The 24,843-nt window shown below is 38.0% G+C and overlaps 1 protein-coding gene across 2 annotated transcripts; it reads left to right on the top strand.

Annotated features, from left to right (window-relative positions):
* Nucleotides 1-209: 209 nt before the first annotated feature.
* Nucleotides 210-3,293, top strand: LOC136234667 (protein PIGMENT DEFECTIVE 338, chloroplastic). 2 transcript variants are annotated; one of them, XM_066024132.1, is made up of 8 exons: nucleotides 210-1,203; nucleotides 1,321-1,395; nucleotides 1,475-1,546; nucleotides 2,038-2,118; nucleotides 2,257-2,354; nucleotides 2,509-2,634; nucleotides 2,778-2,826; nucleotides 2,904-3,293. In XM_066024132.1, the coding sequence occupies exons 1-8, from the start codon at nucleotides 313-315 to the stop codon at nucleotides 3,054-3,056; spliced, it is 1,545 nt and encodes a 514-aa protein (XP_065880204.1). In that variant the 5' UTR covers nucleotides 210-312; the 3' UTR covers nucleotides 3,057-3,293. The 2 variants fall into 2 exon arrangements, with proteins under 2 accessions (XP_065880204.1, XP_065880207.1); XM_066024135.1 differs by lacking the exon at nucleotides 2,038-2,118.
* Nucleotides 3,294-24,843: the final 21,550 nt, after the last annotated feature.

Here is a 24,843-nt window from a genome sequence, read left to right as displayed (position 1 = left end):
TTAATTTTGATATAAATAAGTTAAAAACAAGTAAGACTAAATTTCTCTTTAAATTTTTCTCCTATTAATATATTAAGGCCCAATAAAGGGCACATTGTTGGCCCTGCGAAATTAGATGACCTTAGCTCACTATTCGGCCTTTATGGCCCAATTAAGAACAACGAAAAGAGAAATGGATAAAATCAAACTGCAAAAAACTACAAGACCAACCAACGGTACTGCAGACAGGGAAAAAATCTAACACCAAGCTCAGAGCGGGAGAGAGAGAGAGCTGGGTTTAGCTCATGAGGTGCACTGTGAGGATAATTAAAGATGCAAACTTTGCTCCATGTCTGTAAGTCTCCATCTCTGCTAAATTCTTCTTTGCCACTTAATACCGGTTACAACTCTCCGCTTCATTGCAAATGCTTCAAATCCTCAAGTTTTCGCTTATTTCCTTCTATTGGGTATTTCAATGTACTGTCATTTTCCAAGCATTTTCAACTTTGGAGAAGTAGCCACATCTCCTTGTGCTCTCCAAATGATTCTTTTGATGATTTCTCAAGTACCCAATTGCCTGAAAAGCCCCAAAATGATAGAAATCAAGAGAATGACGAGCTTGAATTGCTGAATAAGCCGTCTCCACTTGCTATAGATAATGAGTTAGAAGTAGTTGAGGAGTCTTCTAAAGAATCTATCAAGGATGAGGCTTTAGCCCCTTTCTTGAAGTTCTTTAAGCCTAAAGATTCGCCAGAGGATAACATAAACGGGGAGGAGGATGAATTGAGTGTTATAGAGGGGGAAAGTGATGTAAGTAATGAAGATAAGGAAGTTAAGAAGGTTATTGTGGACTATTATGAGCCAAAACCGGGTGATTTTGTTGTTGGTGTTGTGGTTTCAGGTAATGAGAATAAGCTTGATGTGAATATTGGGGCAGACTTGTTGGGTACAATGTTGACAAAGGAAGTGTTGCCTTTGTATGCCAAAGAGATGGAATATTTGTTGTGTGATATGGAGAAAGATGCTGAGGCTTTTATGGTTAGGGGAAAGATGGGAATTGTGAAGGATGAGGCTGCTATAAGTGGTGCACCAGGGCCAGGGAGGCCTGTTGTAGAGACTGGAACTGTGCTATATGCTGAAGTTCTTGGAAGGACTCTGAGCGGCCGTCCATTGCTTTCAACCAGACGTTTTTTCCGCCGGATAGCTTGGAATCGAGTGAGGCAGGTTCTTTTCTCACTTCCTACTTTTGTATTTTGATCTTGCAAATGCAATAGTGTTTTAGATTGGAATTAGTTTTTCAAAATTGAAATGGTTTTTGACTGTTTACATGGTGTTATTCAGATAAAAGAACTAAATGAACCTATTGAGGTTAAGATTACAGAGTGGAATACTGGTGGACTCCTTACAAGGATTGAGGTTTGTGTGATTTATTTTGTGTTTATGTTTGTTTTTTCATAAAGTGTCAAAAGCACATTTTCGGAGTTGGATTTTGCAGGGATTGCGGGCTTTCCTCCCTAAAGCTGAGCTAATGAGCAGAGTTAACAACTTCAAGGAGTTAAAAGAAAATGTAAACTAAAATTCTTCAAATTTCTTGCTTTATTCTGGACTTTATAACCAAATTATTTATAAAACATATGAAATGCAGAATGTGTTGATGCTAGACTATCATATAGATTATGCTATGTTGCACAGAAACTCTTCTTCTTCCGCGTTTCCTGTCCGTTTCCGTTTCTTTTCTATTTCCATTACCATTTCCTAGCTATATTTTTGGAGAAATAACATGTCCGTTTCCCTTTCCTTGCAACATAGAGATTATGTTTTCTATAAATTCAGTGGGAATTGCTTATGTATCAAAATATAGTTGGTTACTCTAGAAGCATCCTAGTTCATATTTAGAACTTAAACTTCTAAATTACATGCCAAAAACATTATCAGTTCACCTGAATGGCTTTTATTTTTTGTTATTTTCTTGCATTTAATGTATGCATAATATGGATTCCTCAATCATTAGCACTGCTGCTGTTTCAACTCCACGAAATAATATTTTCGATGGTGTAGGTGGGTCGCCAATTATATGTGTTGATTACTCGAATAGATGAGGGCAACAATGATTTGATTCTGAGCGAAAAGGACGCTTGGGTTAGTTACATTACATGTGTTCCTTTTTACTGTGTCTGTCTATGTCTTTCATTTAGTTTTGGCTTGACCTTGCTTATGTGTCTATGTCTTTCATTTCTGTTCATAGACAAGCTTTGCTGACTTTGTAGGTGATTGCAGGAAATGTTAAACCTTCGGGAAGGAACGCTTCTTGAAGGAACAGTTAAGAAAATATTTTCATATGGAGCACAAGTAAGAATTGGTGAAACTAATAGAAGGTCGGTTTTGAATATGGTCCCTTTACAAGTATCTCTGAATTTTCTCTTGCTTTACTATTTGGTAATCTGAATAAATGTCTACTGGCTAAGAAATATAACTTCTTTCACTTCATATGCAAATTAGGATTCTAAAATATCTTGACAACTTTTTCAGTGGGCTTGTGCATATCTCGAACATTACTCGGAACCGAGTTAGTTCTGTCAATGACATACTTAAAGTTGATGAAAAGGTTAAAGTTGTCGTAACCAAGTCGATGTTTCCTAGCAAAATTTCACTAAGGTGATTGTGGACTTAAAACTGTTTCCCTTTTTGACATACTTTCAACAGAGTTTACTCACTGCATAAAATTTATCAACTGGTTTTTAATACCTGATATGTACCACGGAGCTGCTAATGATAGACTTATGTGGAATGCAATGCAGTATTGCTGATCTTGAGAGCGAGCCAGGGCTATTCCTGACAAACAAAGAGGTGTGTGTGGGTTTGTTCGTTCTTGTTGTTGCTTTAATTGAGAATTCAGTTGAAAAAATGTTATATTCCGTGTGCAGAAAGTGTATGCTGAGGCAGAAGAGATGGCAAACAAGTACCGGAAAAGGCTACCAGCTCGTAAGTCGCCTTCACCTCCTACTAATACCATTGGTTTTGAGAGTGAAGCAACAATATACGCAAATTGGGAGTGGTTCAAATTTGAAAGAGATTAAAATGTACAAAATGAAGTTTATACTAACACAAGGCTAAGCTTCTGTTGTGTATGATGTAATATGTTTTGAGGGTTTAGTTTAGTTTTGTTGATTTCTGGACGTGAGTTTTGTCCAGTTGTACTTGTACACAACATCTGTAATATGTATTACCAATTCTTTTGCAACCACTTGATAGCTTCAAAGAGTTCAAGATTTATAGATTCAATTTAAAGTCACAAAATACCAGTTTGAGATAAATATCGTGTCGTGGCTTGTCTAATTTGCAAGTGCATGTTTATGGTTTAAAATTTTGCAAATTCAAATTATTAATGGTTTGTGCAGTTTGTAAATTTGGATATTGTGTTGAAGTTATTGTGGTGACAGATTGATTTTGCAAATTTCAAATTAAGTCCATAGGAAAAATAATAAAACAAATGTATAGATCTGAATTTAGAGGCACATGAAAGATGAAATTGGAGAGAGAATTTAATTTAGTGAAGAGTAAAAGGCCTTTCATACATAATAGGCTTTACCAAACTTACCTGTATTTTTATTTTGTCTTCATCATGCTTTCTCTGTAATCCAAATTACTCTACTTAAATATAGTTAGTGGCTCTATGAAGCTTTAATGAAAATGTCATTTCTAAGGACCCATACCACCGTATAAAAATTAGAATATCATTAGTGTTAAAAAAATAAAAATAAAGGAATCATATATCCAACAAAAAATATCTTCAGTTAAAATAATTTTACCTATAATATTTGTAAGTTGATCAATTTTCAAATGGAGCAACCCTTGTAATCATGAGTTTCTTTCTTCATCTGTGTATCATATTATAACAGATTAAAAAAAACACTCATGAGTTTCTTTCTTCATCTGTGTATCATATTATAACAGATTAAAAAAAACACTTATACACGATGTGAAAAAAATTAAAAAACTCAAGAAAATTTTGTCATATTATGCACCAAAACAACGATATATATACACCCCCCATCTTTTAATACTTTAAAAAAAAAAATTCACATGTGCGCACTCATCTTTGGTTTGTTGTTGAGGAGTGATGGCATATAAATCCACATGTGGAGTGGAGATCACGAAATTAATAAATACGTTAAGTATAATTGTAGTAGTTAGAAGTAAAATCAGTTTAAGGTGCAAAAAATTAGAGGTATAATTACACCATTTATGACATTAGAGATAAGATTACTCAGAAGTGCACTTTTACATCTTATCCAAAAATTATGTACAAATGACATTGATTTTAAAATTTATCTAAACAACTATTACTCATGTGATCTAATGCTGCCACATAGAACTAGCTTCTATACTAAACTTTTATTATTTTATTTTATTTAAAACAAAAAAAAAAACAAAATATACGGAGAGACTAATAGCAGTAAAGTCCAAAAACTTGCTTGCCTATGAAAAAATTAGAAATAATGCTTGTGTTGTGTTATAAAGATAATCCATAACGACAGCCTTAATTCTAGGTTTTGGGTATCTTACTGAACTGCCAAATTATGACAATATATATGCCTTTTAAATTCATACTTTTTTTTATTATATTCACTCTTACAATCTTTATATTAATTAATTTCTCTATTGGTTACCTTATACCTCATGCAATTATAAAGCTGAACGATATCAAATTTTATATATACAATCATACTCTTTTTACCTTCTTTATTTATCATTTTTTTTATTATAAAAAATGCATAAAATTAATTTAATTTTTGTACAATTAATTCCTTGGAGAGCATTGCATGTAGCTAATACTATAATTTTAGTACAAATAATCAGTAATTGCTATTTATTTCTCTAATGCCTTAATTTATAATAATAATAATAAATTATATTAAAATAATGGTAATATATGTATATTTAAATAATAACATGAAGTAAGTCACAAATTTGACCCTTTTTATTTGTGTCTCTGTTCCTTTGGCAGGGACCTATCTATTTATTATACTTGTTCTTATTTATTTAATTTTGATTTTGATTACAATTGTCCTATGCATATTATCCAAATGCTTTAATTATATATTCAATTTTTCATTGGATTCTTAAGATCCCAGACACCAGCTGCATATATACACAATTATTTATATATATTAATTATCATCAGAAACTAAGTATGCATAATTCTTAAAGTAAAATAAGAAAACTAAGTATGCATAATATATTAATTCGATATTTTTTCTACAAAAGAAAATATTATGTTATAAAATTATGGACCATAATATCATTATATTCTAACTCCACTCATATGTAGATTAATATAATGAAAAATTTAGATAAAGAAAAACTAATAAGATTCTAAATTTTTTAGGGTTCGTTTGGTAAGATGTACTGCTCAGCAACAATCGGACAAGTAGGGAATACTGGGTGGACCAGAAAAGTTTGGGTAAAACCGGGTCTAAATGTTGGCTAGATAAGCGTATTGTAGTAAGAGGAGTGGTTATGAACCCTATAGACCATTCCCAGCCTACTTTTTCTATACCTAGATCGATGAAGAAGTACCAGGATGTGACCTAAAAAGTCCATTCCTGCCGAAACTTAAGAGGAAGATCTTGAAATGAAGTCTGTCTACTTGTCGGTTTATCCCGAAACAACAGCATATCTTCCATCTCGAGATGATTGAATTCATTTGTATGCCCGATGTCTAACCGTCAAAACGAAAGACAAGGGGCAAGAGGCCCCCGAGTGATAGGTTCGGAACGAGCATTTTCTATACAGACATATGCCCAGGTCTTTGTAGTGGAATATCCATTACATTGAAGGTCTATTAACATGTTTGGTTGCATATTATCATTTTATTGTAATGAAATGAAAAATCCATGGATTAAATCTTTGTAGTCGATTTCCTATCCTATTTTCGGATCATATGTACGTATATTAACGATGACATATAAAAATATAGGAGAGTATAGTAATATTTGTAAAAAATTTACATCATTTTGGGATTAACATATTAACAATGGCTAAAAGCCCGTTAATATCATGTTGGGTTCATACAAAATATAATATGTTCACAAGTCACATGTAATTTTACTATTTCTATAAAATTATGGGAGGTTCGAGTTGTGTAACAATCATATTTTATTACCTTTATAATTAAGGTTATATGTAAAAACACGAGATAATATGATAATAATTTTAAATATTCGTGTCATTTCATATCATTTTCGAGTTCATAGTTCAATCGTAACGCAACCAAAAAAAAAGGAAAATTATAAAACTAGATCAAATGGGAGACTCATTTATATATTTAGACCAATTAGCCAACTCATTACCTATTTAGACTAATTATTTGTGACTTTTTCAAAATGTCTCACACCTTTCGTCTTCCCTCTTCTTTTCTATCGATTTCATCGTTCCATTTCCCCCTTCCTGTGTATCGTTTCATCTTCCCCCTTCCTTTATTTTTTGTGAATCACCTCAATTGTTTCATTATCTATCTCTTCTTCCTCAACCTGTCTCTCTATTTTTGTGAAGACATGGTTCTTCATCTTCATGTGTCTTCTTCGTCTCTATGTTTCTTTCTTCTTGTGCGAATCGAAGGCATCGTTATTCGACGTTCTTTTGCGTTTATCATATGTTTATTTTCGATTTCAATGCCAAAAGGCGAAAATAAGGTAAGTATCTATTGTTTCACCTTCCTCTTTTTTTTCTTCAGAAAACGGCTTCGCAAAATGAGTTTGCATCACATTTTGCGAAGTCTGTGAAGATATATTCACCTGAAAAATGATGATTTTACTTCGCAGAAAGCGAATATGCGAAGCCTGTGAAGTAAAATCAATCTTTTTTAGCTTGTTTGTTCTCTTCGCAGGCTTCGCAGATTCACTTTCTGCGAAGCAAGGTGAATTTATCTTCACAGACTTCGCATATTCTCTTTCTGTGAAGTAAAAATCATCATTTTTCAGTGTATTTTTCTTCGCAATCTTCACATATTCGCTCTCTGCAAAGCGTTTCTTTCATTATTTTCCTAAAATGACTTAATTTTTATGAAGATTGAATACAAAAGCATCAATTACAGTGATCCCTTTAGTTTGAATACAAAGGCATCAATCAAACTGATGGGTGATTGAGATGTGATGAAGATGGTGAAGACCAAATGTTCTAGTTCCTTCTGCTTCTGAACTTCTTAGCAAATGCTCTAGAAGGACACTCTCTCCTAAATGTCCTGAAAGCACACTAGGGAGAAAGTGTGCTTCCAGAACATTTTGCTAATCATTCTATTCTGGAAGTACATCTTATTGTAAATTTTGATAATGTTCCTTTTGCTTCTGAACTTCCTCTTAAAGACCATTAATTTTGTATGACGCTGCCAATTTTGATGAAGATGGTGAAGACCAAATGTTCTAGTTCCTTTTGCTTCTGAACTTCTTAGCAAAAATGTGTTGGTCCCTTATAACGTTACAAGTATAGTTCCAATGGGGGGTTAGGAACTATTTAAGCTTTTTCTTAATTTAGGGCAGACTTCTTTTCTTAGGAGAAAAGGTTTTAACAGCGGCGCTGAGTAAATAGCAAGATACTGGCTTAGTCAACTGGTGGCTAGGTCAGTTTCTTAACTTGAGTCAGAAGATAGCACTTAGAGTCTATTCCTGAGCTCAGATGTTTGATGCGCACAACTCAGCTTGACCTTTTTACTTGGTCAGTTTTTGGTTATTTAAGCAAGCAATACATATAAGGAGTTTAAGGTAAGAAATGCGTTACTCAGCAGATTTATCCAGGTTCAGCTTCTAAGCCTACGTCCTGTCCCCGAAACACGTTTCGAGCTTTCGAATCCTCTACTGAGCTCTTTAAAGGTAGAGCCTCAAACCTTTTACAATCTTAGCAACTGAGTATAACAAGAGTACCTTCCTCTATACCTCTACTCAATCCTAATCTCTCGCTGAGTACTATAACCGAGTACTCAGCCTCTCCTTTCTAATCTCTAGAAATGATAAGTGTTTGTCCTAAACAATGATTGCTAAGACACCTTAGATGATTGAATAATCACTCTAGACTTTTACACAAAAGATATGAAATTTAGTGTAAGATTTCTTTGCTTTTTGCTTGCAGAACTTGCGTAGAAATTTGGTCAGCGTAATGGCTTGATCAAGTTCTATATGAATGAAGCTTCTGATGGCACTATTTATAGAGACGTCTTGAGGCATCGGTCATTTCGAATTTCGAAATAACCGTTGGAGGGAAACGGCTTCCTGTCGTTGTCATCCTGACTTGCTCAGAGCTCTCGGCCAATCAGATTTGAGTATCTTCTGTCCTCGGTCAGCTTTTGGTCATCTCGGCAGAATGTCTCTCCTTTTATGGTAAAGTCAACTGGACAGCATACTGTGTCGTCTGAACTTTACCCAAAGTGGAAACACTTTGTCTGGAAGTTTTCCTTAGCCAGCTGCTGTCTTGTACGCTTTGTCGAATCAACTCAACAGCTTCGTTCCGAAGTTGTTCCCTGAAGGTCTTCTAGATCCTTCTTCCGCTGAGTTGTGTTTTGTCCATAACGACAACGTTTTGACATACGCGGGCCGAGTTGTCTTGAACCGTTTGACTTGGGCTTTGACTCTTGTATTGGGCTTGGGCCTTTTAATCCTTATGTCTTATAAGCAATTTAACTCAACATTGAACAAACACATTAGTAGAATAAATCAAAGCATTTAAACTTAGTGTGTTTAGAATATGTTTTTAATTATACTTAAACAATTTTGTCAAATCAAAATTATGTGGAAAGGTGTTTCAACAAACTCCCCCATTTTGATGTTGGCAAAACTATTCAGCGAGGAACTCAGTGTTGAGCTCCCCCATGATAGTTGACCTAATATAACTTAGCAAACTCCCCCGTAAGGGTTGAGCTACTGACTTAGTTTTACTCTAAACATTTAAAGGTTTTAATCGAGTAAGTCTAAGGTCAGTTTTTAGATATAGGTCAGCTCATGGAACATATTCTATTTTACTCAGTGTTAAGCGGAAGGTTTTAACATTCAGAGGGCGCTGAGTAATTTGTTGTTCAATGAGTTTTATAAGACTACATATAAGTCAACGTCAAACATGTTATCAGCATTGGGTTCAATCAATAAATTTTATAAGCCTTTAAACATAGCTGATTTAATTGAAGATACATAATGACATAATACACAGCATCGTATAAAAATAATTCATAACTCAGAGTTTGAACAGAAGATGCAAGTATTGATATTTAATATAGGTAGTCAGCGTTTACAAACAAAAGTTCAAGACAGGCATAGAGTCTACATACTTAGCCTATACTGAGCTAGCCTATATCTATTTCTTTCTCTTCTGTTTGGACTGACTAGACTCATGTTGTGTTCTCGCTTGTTCTTTCTCCCCCGTTTTGTCAGCATCGAGAGGAGGAATCCTAAAGGCGTCGGTTAAGACGGCTCTGGTCAGTTCTATGGACAGCGCTTTAAGTCTATCGGCGCTTTCATTGACACCATCAAAAATAGCCACTCCATTATCTGAGACCTCGGCGGGTATATTAAGCTCAGCAGCGCTGATCATGCTGACTATGAAGGCTTGAGATTTGCCTATCCATATAAGTGCATCGGTCAGACCAGCAATGACTTGATGGAATGTTTTGAGTAAGTATGTGTCATAGTATTGACGCTGAACATTGCTGTGACGTATGTGGTTGAAGGTTTGTCTGGTGATAGACAACATTTCATTTTGTTTCATAGCGTCAGTATCCATCTCTTGCTTGTTCAGATTCAGAAATCGAACGGCCTCACCAATTTGCTCCACTGAGCACTGAGAATAGGAGACCATTTGCTCGTTGGTTTTGATTTGCTCAGTGTGAAGCTGAGCAAAGATCATTTTAACTTCATCAGAAGTAGTATAGCGTGTGTTCGCAGCTGATAAAGTCTGAACTTGTTCTTGAAGAGCGTTGAGATGTTGAACTGTTGTCAGCTAGATCTCAGCCAGCTTTGCAATGGAATCCTGCTTAGCTTGCTGTGCTTGAAAGGTAGTGATGACATTCAGCAAATCCTTAAATCCCTTAACTTCATTGAGAAGCTGAGTGACTTGGGAAAGCTGAGTTGTCTCAATAGTGGAAGACCCAGCAGCAGGAGGAGTAGTTTATTGAAGGTCTTTGATCAATGCTTGCACTGAGTCGATTATTCTTTTGCTAGACTCAGTGGCATTTATGTAACTTTGAGAGCCTTCATTAAGTTGTCCGGTGACATCAGTATGACCGGTTGGAAGAGGAGTCAAGGGAATGATGTGGTCAGTGACTGGAAGTGAGTTTCCAATCTGCACTTGTGTTTCAGGTAGAACTGATTGATCGGCAGAGGTGTTGATTGGAGAAGAAGTAATCCGGATGCTGTCGGTGCTAACTGAGGCAGGAATGTTCTGAGTCAGCACAAGACTTGGATTGACAGCATCGACGGGAATTGATTCCACTTGACTCGTAGAATTTGCGGAAGCATTCAAATCGGCATGTTCCTTTAGTGAAGAAACAGAGGCTTGCTTTTCTAGAGAAGCCGGTGGAGTAGAGGATGGTTGCTTTCTGAAAAATTTCAGCTTAAGTGCAGAGGGGTCCTTGGTTGGCTTTTGAATAACAAAGTCAGGAAGGGTTGGTTGTTGAACAGGAATGTCACTGACTGTCGTCTGACCTACCTTAACCAATCTTCTTCTGCGAGGAGGAGGAGTGTCAGCTTGGATAGACTCTCCTGAGTGAGATGGAGAAGTTTCTTCTTGATCAGCTTCTTGATCAGCATTAAGCTGGTCAGCTTGTTCTTGTACTTAATCAACATTGTGTTGGTCATGTTCTTGTTCTTCTCCAGCAGCCAACTCAGTATTGGCTTGCTCAGCTTCAACCTCACTGGTTGTTTCCTCATTGTCCTCAGCGTCATCCTGACCGCTGGCCTCTTCTTCTTCGTCATCTTCTGAACTGTCACCATCTAGCTCTTCCTCAACTTGTGCAATGAACTGATCGTCCAAATGCACCTCATCTTCTTGATGCTCAGCTATAGTTCCTAGACACTGTGTGTAGTGAGAGTCACCAGGAACAATGACGTCAGTAGGGATAGCATCAATTGGAGTCAGTGAAGAAGACTTCTGCTTCTTTTGAGGTTGCTCATCAGCAGCTTGTCTTTCCTCAATTTCAGGCTCATCTTGCCTGCTCCTTTTCTCAGCTGACTTAGGTCTCTCCTGACCTAGTTCAGCAACTGACGTAGGCTTCTTTGCCTTAGGCTCAGCCTTCTTTGAAGGGGTCTCAATAGCTTTCCTCTTGCGGGCAGCTGGAGCCTTAGTTCTTCTCCCTTTCTTCGGGATAGCTGTTTCCTCAGCTTGTTGTTCACCAGCAGCAGCAGTTTTTCCTTTCTTCAGAGGCTGATTGAACTTCAAAGCCCTCAGTGAAGCTGCTGTGATTTCAGATCCTCTAGCTTTAACTTCATCAGTTAGGTCTATTTGATGATTAATGAGGATCCTGGTGATGAGCGAGCCCAGCCTTAGAGTTCCAGTGCTTCGTAGGAACCCAACAATCAGGAATACTGGCATGTTGATCGGTTTGTATATCAGCATATGCCATATGAAGCATTGCTCAAAGTTCGTTGCTGAGGTGGTGCAGTTGATCTTAGGATAAATGAAGTAGGTCAGCAGATAGTGAGCCATCTTTTGGTGCTGTCCCATAGAGGAACTGGAGACTTCTCCTGAGTGGCCTTCAGGTTTACAGAAGGTGACTTCGTACCCAGTACCTTCATGATCTCTAGATCTTCTCAGCTTTGCCCCTTCATTTTTCAACTTCAGCAAATTTGCCAGATAGTTAGGGTTTATGAAAATGGTCTTTTCTCTTACCACAGTTGCCAGATAGTCCTGGTTGTCATCAGCAACACGGAGATTATGGTAGAACTCCCTTACTAGGTCAGGATAAGTGTGATCCCTAATAGAGAACAGCTCGGTCCATCCATTTTGCGATATCCATTCGCAGAAGGGTTGCTCGGAAGTCACGAAGTTCTCAGAGACCCATCGTGAGAAGTCCACTTTCCATTCGCTAATGTTACCAAAGACCTTGGTATATGTTCTGGTTTTGGTCGGTTTTTCTTTGGAGGAGGTAGCTTGCCCAGTTTTTCCTTTACTCGGCGTAGTGACCTTGGTAGTTTTAGGCACAGAAGTTTGCTTGGAGGGTTCATCGGAGCTGGTCTTAGGGTGACCAGCACCGGAGATGTTGACGGAAACTTTAGTCATAGTTTCAGAACAAGTTTGGGAAGCTTTGAGAGTTTTTAGAGAGAAAGCTTTGCCTTAGAATTCGGTAGGTGTAAAGAAAATAAAGAATGGGGATTTACCCATTATTTATAGCGGTGAAGAGTGGATCTTATCGAATCCATGTGTCAGTTTTTCCTTGGGATTGTCAACCGACAAAGATCCTGGCATTTATGACACATTCGGCGCGTACGTCATCCTAAGTGGCAGTTCGTGTGCTTAAGCATTAAGTGCAACGGATCTAACACTCAGCGTTTAGAACACTATGCGTTTTGGATTCTGAGTGGTTAGTAGTATATGAAAGGATGATTTCTCAGTTTAAGATTACTACTCGGTGTGCATATTGACTCAGTATTGATGTGTATTTTGTGTTAAGTACTCAGCATAACAATCACTCAGCATGCATTTGCATAAATCATTCAGCATAAATTTACATTTTAGAACAGGAATTTACTGAAGAGGATTAAACATACCAATGGCTTCTCTCAGTATGCTGAACTGTTCACGAGCCAGTGGCTTTGTGAAGATATCCGCAAGCTGCTCATCCGTTGGGACGTAGGTCAACTTTATCTCACCTTTGAGTACATGGCCTCTAATGAAGTGATGCCTTATGCTGACATGCTTCATTCTGCTGTGTTGAATTGGGTTCTTTGATAGATCAATTGCACTTTTGTTGTCGCATTTCACCTTAATTGTCTTTGTTTGAACACCATAGTCTTCAAGCTGTTGCTTAATCCATAGGACTTGAGCAACACAATGACCAGCAGCAATGTACTCAGCTTCAGTGGTAGACAAGGCTACTGACGCCTGCTTCTTGCTGAACCAAGATACAAGACAGCTTTCTAAGAAATATCATCCTCTAGAGGTGCTTTTTCGTTCTAGCTTGTCTCGACCATAGTCAGCATCAGTGTATCCAACGAGTGTAAAGCCATGAGTGTTGGGATACCATAAACCTGCGTTCACTGAGCTTTGCAAGTATCTAAGGATTCTTTTTACAGCTATGTAATGAGATTCCTTAGGGTTAGATTGCTATCTAGCACAGTAGCATACTGAGAACTGAATGTCCGGTCTACTGGCTGTTAAGTAAAGTAGAGAGCCTATCATACCTCGATACAATTTGCTGTCTACTGACTTACCATTCTCGTCAGCGCAGAGGACAGTGTCAGTGCCCATAGGAGTGGATATTGGCTTGCAATTTTCCAAGTCATATTTCTTTAATATCTCCTTGGCATATTTAGCTTGACTGATGAAGATGCCATTCTTTCCTTGTTTTATTTGAAGTCTGAGGAAGAAGTTGAGTTCTCCCATCATCGACATTTCAAACTCAGTCTGCATTTGTTTGCTAAATTCCTTGCACATTGATTCGTTAGTTGCACCAAATATTATATCATCAACATAAATTTGAGCCAGCAGGGTATCTTTACCCTTTCTCTTAATGAATAAGGTTGTATCAGCTTTGCCCCTGACATAATTTCTGGTCAGTAGGAAACTGGTCAGCCTCTTATACCAAGCACGTGGTGCTTTCTTGAGGCCTTATAGAGCCTTTTTGAGTTTATAAACGTGGTTTGGGAATTTTGGATCCTCAAACCCTGGAGGTTGATTAACATAAACTTCCTCGTTTATAACTCCATTAAGAAATGCACTCTTAACATCCATTTGGAATAATTTAAAGTTCATGTAAGATGCATATGCACATAAGATCCTAATAGCTTCTAGCCTTGCCACTGGGGCAAAGGTCTCACCGTAGTCAATACTTTCTTGCTGACTGTAGCCCTGAGCTACAAGCCTTGCTTTGTTCCTGACTACATTTCCTTGCTCATCCAGTTTGTTACGGAAGACCCATCTTGTTCCAATGGTCTTCTGACTCCTTGGATGTGGCACTAGCTCCCATACATCGTTTCTTCTGAATTGGTCGAGTTCCTCTTGCATTGCGCTCATCCAGAATTCATCTTCCTCAGCATCAGCGAAGTTCTTAGGTTCCTGAACTGAGACGAAGGCTACATTGCTGAGGTACCTCTTGAGTTGATTCCTCGTCATCAGGGTATTCCCAGCAGAATCAAGGATTGCACTCTCTGAGTGCCCTCTTGGAATCCTTATCTCTTTAGGTAGATTTATGTCTTGTGCTGTCCGTGTTTCAACAATCTCTGCAGAAGTAGACTGGTCAGTGAAAACAATCTTAGGTTCACTCTTACTCTTGGTCAGCCTTTTAGTAAATGACTCAGCAGCTGGTTCTTGGTCAGCGGTTACTGAGTGTGGATCATCCTCGGTCAATGGCTGGTATCTACTTGCAGGGTTAGTCTCGTCGAACTCAACATGTACTGACTCTTCTAAAACTTGAGTTCGTTTATTGAAAACTCTGTATGCTTTGATGTTTGTTGAGTAGCCTAAAAAGATAGCCTCATCAGCTTTTGGGTCAAACTTTGCTAAGCTATCTTTGGTATTCAAAATAAAACATTTACAGCCAAAGGCACGAAAGTATCCAATGTTGGGCTTTCGTCCTTTCCAAAGTTCATAGGGGGTTTTCTTTAATATAGGTCTAACTAGAGCCCTATTAAGAATATAGCACGCTGTGTTAACAGCCTCTCCCCAAAAATACTTTGGAAGCCTATGCTCATCCAGCATTGTCCTGGCTATTTCAACCAGAGTTCTGTTCTTCCTTTCAACAACCCCATTTTATTGGGGTGTTCTAGGAGCAGAAAAATTGTGGTCAATGCCGCTGGCGTCACAGAATTCAACAAACTTTTGGTTTTTGAATTCTCCACCATTATCACTTCGGATGTGAGCCAATTTTAGGTCTTTATCATTTTCAATTTTTCTTACCAAATTTGAAAATGTCTCAAAGGTCTCATCCTTGCTACTCAGCAAGATGACCCAAGTGTACCGAGAGAAGTCATCTACAATGACCAAGGAAAATCTTCTTCCACCCAGACTCAGCGGCTGGACTGGACCGAAGAGATCCAAGTGTAGTAACTCTAACGGACGCTTAGTTGAGACAATGTTTTTGCTGTGAAAAGATTGTTTGGTTTGTTTTCCAGCTTGGCAAGCGTGGCATAATTGATCTTTTTCAAATTTAAGTTCAGGCAGTCCCTCAACCAATTGCTTTCTTGCTAATTTGGCCAGGAGGTCCATGCTTACATGACCAATTCTCCTGTGCCATAGCCAGGAATTTTCTTCCTTTGATACTAAGCATACAGTTTTTGAAAACTTTTTCTCTAAGTCTAGCATAAAGACATTATCTATGCGAGGGGCAGTTAAAATTAACTCATTTGATTTACCCTCGTATATTTTACATCCAGTAGCATCAAATATAACTTTTCTCCCATTGTCACATAGCTGAGCTACGCTGAGTAAGTTATATTTGAGTCCGCTGACTAGGGAGACTGACTCAATAGTAGGATTATCTCCGATGGTTCCTGACCCTACTATCTTACCCTTTTTATTGTCTCCAAAACTTACACTTCCTCCTCGTTTATGCTCAAACGTGATGAACTAAGTTTCATCACCAGTCATATGCCTCGAGCATGCGCTGTCAATATACCACATCTTTGACTTCTCAGCACATCTCAGGCTTAGCTGCATTGTAACTAGTTACTTTTAGGTACCCAATTCTTTTTGGGTCCTTGCTTGTTAGGTGCAACAGGTAAAGCATCATATTTTATTTTATGGCGACATACTTGGACAGTGTGGCCATTCTTTCCACAGAAGTCACAGCTGACCTTCTGTTTAGGTTGTCTCACTGACGGGTCAGCACCCCAGTGCTGAGCATGCCAGCACACTTTTGTGGTGTGACCTTTCTTCCCACAGAAGTCACACTGGACATTTCGCTGGGGATTCCATCTCTGCTGAGTACCTTGGTACTGAGTTCTCAGAGGAATGTTTCTTTTATTTGGAATCTTTAATTGGTTCTGGATAGTTGTGACGTCCTTTCTCAGTTTCTTTGAAACTGATTGGACTTCAGAGACAGACTCATGTATGATCTTCATGTTATCATGCAAAGTTGAGTTGTCCTGAAGAAGGTATCTGAGGTCACTCAGCTTGACCTCTTCAACCTCGTCACAGCGCCTGCTGAGTGCTCTAATTTTCTTATTACACTTTTTGACAAGTGTATAGAGATCACTCAAGGCATTACCCATTTCGTTTCTGAGCTGGGAAAGTGGTATTACCTCATTTGATTGCTCCTCATCGTCAGATGCAACGGAGGGGTCAGTATGCTCAGAGACGCACGGCTCAGCAAGTTCGTCAGCCATGAAGCATATCTTCGCTGACTCGGTGGCCTCAGCTTCTGTTGATGAAGACTCATCACTGTCGCTCCATGTAGCCACCATTGCCTTTTTGCCGTTCTTCTTATCTTTCCTCAGCGTGGGGCAGCTTGACTTTATATGGCCAGTTTGATGACATTCAAAGCATGTAATGGGCTTTGAGTTGTCTTTCTTGTATTTGCTGTCGCTGGACTCAGCTTTATACTTATCAAACTTTCTGTAAGGCTTCTTAGAATATTTGTCATTTTTCCTGAACAGCCTTTTCATCTTCCTTGTGAACATAGCCATCTCTTCATCATCTGTTGAGCTCCCATCAGTGGAGTCAGCTTTCATGACAAGAGATTTCTGCTTCTTGTCTTCAGACTTTTCCTTCACCTCGAAGTTTTTCATTGATATCTCATGGGTCAGCAACGAGCCGATGAGTTCGTCATATTTGTAGGTGGTTAAGTCCTGAGCTTCCTCAACAGTGGTCTTCTTTGCTTGCCAGTCTTTAGGGAGACTCCTGAGTATTTTTTTGACTTGTTCTTCCTAAGTGAAGATCTTCCCAAGTCTCTTGAGCTCATTTATGATGTTGGTAAACCTTGCATTCATGTCAGATATGCCCTCATTATTGTTCATCTCGAACAGCTCGTACAGTCTCATCTGCTGGTTCACCTTGGACTCTTTTACTTTATTGGTTCCTTCGTAGGTGACCTCCAGCTTCTTCCAGATCTCTTGCGCCGACTCACAACCTGAAATTTTATTATATTCTGCAGCATCGAGCGCATAGTGAAGCATATTAATAGCCGAAGCGTGATTTTGAAGCTTCTTGAGATCATCCTCTGTCCATTTGGCCTCAGCTTTTACAACTGTTTGGCCAGCCACAACTTCGACAGGTACAAATGGGCCTTGCACTATAGATAGCCAGGCACTCATATTTGTAGCCTGAATGAAATTTTTCATCCTATTCTTCCAGAAGGTATAGTTAGACCCGAAGAATAGGGGAGGCCGAGTGATGGACAACCCCTCAGGCAATATCTGAGTTGTTTGGTTTCCTGGGAGAAACCGAGTACTGTTTTTGCCCATAGTGGGGATCAGCTCAAGGTTGTTAAACCTTTTACAGTGAGCTTTTAGGCTCTGATACCACTTGTTGGTCCCTTATAACGTTACAAGTATAGTTCCAAGGGGGGGTTAGGAACTATTTAAGCTTTTTCTTAATTTAGGGCAGACTTCTTTTCTTAGGAGAAAAGGTTTTAACAGCGGCGCTGAGTAAACAGCAAGATACTGGCTTAGTCAACTGGTGACTAGGTCAGTTTCTTAACTTGAGTCAGGAGATAGCACTTAGAGTCTATTCCTGAGCTCAGATGTTTGATGCGCACAACTCAGTTTGACCTCTTTACTTGGTCAGTTTTTGGTTATTTAAGCAAGCAATACATATAAGGAGTTTAAGGTAAGAAATGCGTTACTCAGCAGATTTAACCAGGTTCGGCTTCTAAGCCTACGTCCTGTCCCCGGAACACGTTCCGAGCTTTCGAATCCTCTACTGAGCTCTTTAAAGGTAGAGCCTCAAACCTTTTACAATCTTAGCAACTGAGTATAACAAGAGTACCTTCCTCTATACCTCTACTAAATCCTAATCTCTCGCTGAGTACTATAACCGAATACTCAGCCTCTCCTTTCTAATCTCTAGAAATGATAAGTGTTTGTCCTAAACAATGATTGCTAAGACACCTTAGATGATTGAATAATCACTCTAGAATTTTACACAAAAGATATGAAATTTAGTGTAAGATTGCTTTGCTTTTTGCTTGCAGAACTTGCGTAGAAATTTGGTCAGCGTAATGGCTTGATCAAGTTCTGTATGAATGAAGCTTCTGATGGCACTATTTATAGAGACGTCTTGAGGCATCGGTCATTTCGAATTTCGAAATAACCGTTGGAGGGAAACGGCTTCCTGTCGTTGTCATCCTGACTTGCTCAGAGCTCTCGGCCAATCAGATTTGAGTATCTTCTGTCCTCGGTCAGCTTTTGGTCAGCTCGGCAGAATGTCTCTCCTTTTATGGTAAAGTCAACTGGACAGCATACTGTGTCGTCTGAACTTTACCCAAAGTGGAAACACTTTGTCTGGAAGTTTTCCTTAGCCAGCTGCTGTCTTGTACGCTTTGTCGAATCAACTCAGCAGCTTCGTTCCGAAGTTGTTCCCTGAAGGTCTTCTAGATCATTCTTCCGCTGAGTTGCGTTTTTGTCCATAACGACAACGTTTTGACATACGCGGGCCGAGTTGTCTTGAACCGTTTGACTTGGGCTTTGACTCTTGTATTGGGCTTGGGCCTTTTAATCCTTATGTCTTATAAGTAATTTAACTCAACATTGAACAAACACATTAGTAGAATAAATCAAAGCATTTAAACTTAGTGTGTTTAGAATATGTTTTTAATTATACTTAAACAATTTTGTCAAATCAAAATTATGTGGAAAGGTGTTTCAACAAAATGTTCTGGAAGCACTCTCTCACCCAAATGTCTTGGGAAGCATACTAGGGAGAGAGTGTGCTTCCAGAACATTTTGCTAATCATTCTGTTCTAGAAGCACATTCCTGGGGGTTGAGTGTTTAAATTATTGTTGCAATCTTGTTGTAAATTTTGATAATATTATGATTTTAATGTTATAATTATTGTTGTAATCTTATTATGATTTTAATATTATATATCACTTCACATTTTTTGCAAAATGAAAGCCTGCGAAGATAATACTACTTAAGTACATGACTTTTTGCTTCGTAGTAGTTTACGAAAACTGCGAAGAAAAAATCATTATGCGAAGTAGTATTGTCTTCATAAGCTTCGCAGTTTGCGGAAAAATGCGAAGAAAAAGTCATGTACTTAAGTAGTATTACCTTCGTAGGCCTCACAGTTTGCAAAACTACGAAGTAAAATCATGTACTGAAAGTATTATTCTTGGAAAAATGTACAAAAATAATAAAAAACGGAGTGCCAAGTTCGCAAGAAGAAAGATTTTACGTATATATGAGTCTATAATTAAAAACGGAATGCCAAATTCGCAAACTAAGAAAGTATCAAAGAGGAAAACGGAAGAGAGAAAGAAGAAAGAGTAAGAAATTTCTAAGTGGTTATATATATATATAAATGGTATTTTGGGAAAGTCACAAATATATAGTCTAGATATATAGATAATGACTTGGGTAATTGATCTAAATATGTAAATATTTCTCAAATTTAACCCAGATTTTATAATTTTCGCAAACAAAAATTGTGTATTAATCCGAAAATGATAAATTACCTATTAAGTTAAACACAAGCACTAAAATTACGTATCAATTTTAAATCATGTTATGGCATCGTGAGAGGTTAATAAAATAATAGTAATATGAAAGGGTTTTGAAGGTAAAAGTTGATATGGTAAACAGTAGAAGTGCGGCTACATAGTTAAAGAAAATATTAAAAAACAGAGAAAAAGAAAACCCTAATGCCCTAATTTGAGTAGTAATAATAAGTATAAAACCCTAAACCTAATATAAAAAATGAAATTGTAATGTTATAGACTATAGTAATATAAGCCCTAATTCCAAAAAACACCCACCTCCCTTTCCTCGAACACCCCATTTGAATTAATTAAATAGTATAAGTAGATTCTTCAATTAAAATTGTATCTATATCTACGCCCTACCCTTCAATATTAACCCTTTTTTTTACTACTAACTTTCACAATCTCCTATATTACTTACCATTTCCCTAGGGCTTTTTAGGGTTAAAATTGAATTGGATAATATATGGACTCTGAATCCCTTGTTTATTTTCTATTTTCCTGAGCCATGCTTCTTCATATATTACTTGCTTTTTCTTGGGGCTTGCTACATTTTTAACCACTTCTCTAAGGCTGTTTTTGTCCTTCTCTTTCCTCTAATTTAAAAAAAGGCGGCTCGGTGCATTACGCGTCCCCGCTAAGCGAGAGTACGGAGAGGGGTCCCACCATAAGGGTGTACTGGGGGCAAGCCTTCCCTTATCATTTTTTTTGGCAAGAGACCGCTCCTAAGACTCGTACCCGTGACCTTCGGTCACAAGATTAACTAAAATTTGTGGGTATGGTGAGGTGATTTCGCATCTAAAATTGATTCACAATTTAATTTAGAACTCCTCTTGTATTTCTTCAGGAGGTGAAGTTAGCAAGGAAAACGGGGACAAGGAAAAAAATTATTTACCAAAATTTTCATGTCGGAATAGTCAATTTACTTTCTGGACGAACAAAAATTTCGGCACATAGTTCATACTTGTCTTACCTTATTAGCCAATAGATCTCTACCATTAAAATTTTGAAACTATTATATACTCCACAATATACTATTAATCAATCATCTACCCACTAAAGTTCTAAAAAACAAATCACCATATCTCATTTTTTTTTATAACAAACAACCTGATTATTCATCATTGTGTATTTTTGGAAGTGGAATTCATCCTTTACTTTGTCTGCATAAGTAACACAAGTTTGATTTTAGATCTAAGTTGGGTGTCTATCTGGGTCATTTTGCAAATCACTCTGTGGATATCTGTCTTGATTTTGATACTAGTCGAATATATACGTCCAAATTTGTTCAATACAATGAAGATGTTTTTCCTGCCTCATTAGCTGCTTCATCTACTAGCATCCCGGTGGAAAGCATATCTTGTCAACTTCCATCTTTACTTGGCCCGTATCTAAGTAAATCCATTCCCAATCTTACATCCTCTTCTTATGATTCTTCTTTTTCTTCACTCCCCACTACACATGCGGACTCCACCTTGGGTTCTGCCACCCAATGTTCCTTCAAATTCTGACAAAATAGACACTAATCATATGGTTATGATACAGACGTCATCACATGCTATGCCATCCACACGTGTGCCAATATCTGTGTCTGATAACATGACTTCCATGCCTATCGATTCTCCGGATCTCACCTCATCAGCTACAATTAACTCATCTGCTTCACTTGGAATGAATACTTCAATCACACACGTGACACCTACCACGACATAGTCTTCAGTACATGAATTTGTGCCCACTTCATCAACCACTCCCTTCCATATAGTTGGTGCACATTCTCAATCCATATCCACAGTATTGGCTGGTCCAATTCATTAGCATAACATGCAACTTCGTCATTCCATACTACATTCTAGAGGGCGTTTTGAGGCTCTTCTTTCCACTCATCCCAGTGGAACGGTTGATCCCACTTGTTTTAGTTAGGCCAATAAGCTCCAATAATGGCACCTAACAACTAGTTCCTCATCCCCGACATCAACATGTCATTACTTCTCGATGATTGTTTCGCACAAAGAAGAAGTCAGATAACCATGGATAAACAGAAGGCTCGCCTACTAGCATGAGGATTCACTCAGACTATCAGATCAGTTTTTCCTATTGCAACAGCTCATGGATGGTTAATTAATCAACTTGATGTCTCAAATGCGTTTCTTCATGGAAACTTGCCAAAGACTATTTTTATGGAACAGCCATAGGGGTTCAAAGATCATGACAAATCAGAACATGTCTACCTTCTCAAAAAGAGTCTCTATGGATTAAAACAGGCACCATATGAATGGTTCACTCGTCTTCAAATGTTCTTACTCTCATTTGGTTTCAAGATGTCACAAGCTGACAACTCTCTATTCATCTGATGTATCAAAACCGAGAAGACCTACATTCTCAGTTATGTAGATGACATCATCATCACTGGAAATATTCTTGCACAAACTACCAGCAACATTGCATCAATTGAACAAGAATTCCCCATTCGAAATTTGGGTAAGGCAGAATATTTTCTAGGTATTGAGATTCGGTATGAGAAGGACGACATTTGTATATGCCAGGCCAAGTATGTGGCTGACATTCTTGGTAAGGTAAAAATGGTTGACTTTAAATGCACATCAACACCCATGGCTACTACATCAACTCTCTCCAAGGATCTTGGCACTAGTTACATTCAGGTGATGAATAGAAGCATTATGGGAGCACTCGCCCTGATATTGCATTTGCAATCAACAAGTTGAGTCAATTTCTTCACTGTCCTACCGATAAGTATTGTAAAAGTGTCAAATGGGTCCTTCGTTACAATTTAAATAGCATTTGACTTTGGAATACTAATGTCTACTAGCCTGATAGATCACATTCATTGTTACTCTGACAGTGATTTGGGTGGGTACCCTAGCGATAGAAGATCAACAAGTGCCTTTTGTGTTTATCTTGGCACAAACACTGTCTTTTGATAGACTCGTAAACAACCAACAATTGCTCGATCCTCCACTGAAAGTGAATATAAAGTTGTTGCCAATGTCATAATAGAAGTCATGTGGCTTTGGTCTTTACTCTCGGACTTGGGATTTCCACTATGGTAATGTTAGGGGCATCTATCTCACTTCAAATATGGTGTTTCATGTGCGAACAAAATAATTGAACTTGATTACCATTTTGTTCGTGAACAAGTTCAAAGTGGATTCCTCAGCGTTTGCTTCATTCCAACTGATGATCAAGTTGCGGACATCCTCACCTAGCCAATTGCTACTGCTCGTTTCGCTATGCTCTGCTCTCGCCTTTTTATCCCTGCTCGCCATCAGCTTGAGAGGGGGGGGGGGTTGTTAGAGATAATGTTCACCAGTATCATTTAATTAGAATGTTATATAGTTATTATTTATAATTGTCCATAACACTTGTTGTTTATCCTAGTCCTACACTAACTATCGTATCTACCACTATAAATAGAAGACTTTATGCCTAACCCCAATCAAGGGAATTCGTTATATTTCTACCCTGGCGCCACCCACTCCGGACCGGGTCGTTACACGGCGCGGGGTAGAAGGCCTGAGCAAAGAGCGGCCCTAAGGGATGACGATAGGGACATGAATGAACTAAATCCCATATCGTAAATGGAGAGAGAGTGATTGAGGCTTATTAGTAAGATATGAATCCAATACATGCAGACGCGTTTTAAAGCCATGAGGCCCAAAGTGTTGGATTTGGGCCAGAGCGGACAATATCTATATGGTATTGGACCATCTATGTTCAGTATACACCACATACTTTTCACCAAGGTTGTAAAAAACGTTAGGCGCTAGTCAGGCGGATAGGGCCCTCGAAGATTAATCGGGGATTAGTCGGAGATTAATCAAATTTGTATTTTTGTATTTTTTATTTATTAATCAATAAATTATTATATAAATACAATTAAAATATGTATTATACTATCTGAAAATAATAATATAAAATTATTTAATATAGAAAAACACGTATATTTGTAACATATATCTTTAAAATTGTGCAAACATCAACATTTCAACAACAATATCATTGAAACAACTTAAAAGTGAATTATAATAAAACAAAAAATAAATTCACAATTAAAAATGCTTTGTTCATTGTCATTTAGGCGACACTTGGGCGGTTTAGGCGGAGCCCAAACGGCTGAAAATCGCCTAGGAATCAATAACATGCCTAGAGAGACTAATTGTAGAAAATCAGGACGGATTCTCGATTTCGATCGCCTAGGCGGGGCCTAGACGGTCCAGGCGGCATTCGTTTCGACCAGTGCTTTTCACATATTCAATAGATGTATCTGTTGGTCCCTTGTAAGGTTGCAAAGATAGTTCCAAGGGGGGGTTAGGAACTATTTTACCCTTTTTGAATAATTAGGGCAAACTTCTTCTTCTTAAGAAGAAAGTATATGACAGCGGCACTGAGTAATCAGCAAGACACTGGCTTAGTCAACTGGTGACTAGGTCAGTTTCGTTGCTTCAGTCAGGAAATAGCACTTAGAGTCTAGTCCTGAACTAAGTCGTTTGCAGCGCACAACTCAGCTTGACCTCTTTTACTTGGTCAGTTTTAGTTTGTTTTAAGCAAGCAATGTATTAAGGAGTTAAGGGTTAGAAATACTTCACTCAGCGGAGTTATCCAGGTTCGGCTTCTTCTAAGCCTACGTCCTGTCCCCGGAACACGTTCCGAGATTTCCAATTCACTACTGAGCTCTTTAAAGGTAGAGACTCAAAAACCCTTTACAAATCAGAAGCTGAGTATAACAAGAGTACCTTCCTCTATACCTCTACTCACTTCTACTCTAATTCACTAAGTACTAAAACCGAGTACTCAGCTTCTCCTTTCTAATTCTAGAAATGATTAAGATTTGTCCTAAACAACAATTGCTGAACACCTTAGATGATTGAGGATCAATCAGTCTAGACTTTTACACAGATGTGAAAATTGTCGTGTAAGATTTGCTTTGTTTTTGGATGCAGAACTTTTGTATACGTTTGGTCAGCGTAACGGCTTTTGCTCAAAGTTCTGTCTTGAATAAGGATTCTGA

The sequence above is a fragment of the Euphorbia lathyris genome, chromosome 7, assembly GCF_963576675.1.
Source record: "Euphorbia lathyris chromosome 7, ddEupLath1.1, whole genome shotgun sequence".
Taxonomy (NCBI): Eukaryota; Viridiplantae; Streptophyta; class Magnoliopsida; order Malpighiales; family Euphorbiaceae; genus Euphorbia; species Euphorbia lathyris.
Note: the sequence above shows the minus strand (reverse complement) of the source record. Positions and strands in the feature narration are given on the sequence as shown.

Coding starts and splice junctions, on each gene's coding strand:
- LOC136234667 (XM_066024132.1), top strand. CDS start 313: ATGCAAACTTTGCTCCATGTCTGTAAGTCTCCATCTCTGCTAAATTCT. Junction 1,547..2,037: donor TCAAGGAGTTAAAAGAAAAT/GTAAACTAAAAT, acceptor TCGATGGTGTAG/GTGGGTCGCCAATTATATGT. Junction 2,119..2,256: donor TGAGCGAAAAGGACGCTTGG/GTTAGTTACATT, acceptor AGGTGATTGCAG/GAAATGTTAAACCTTCGGGA.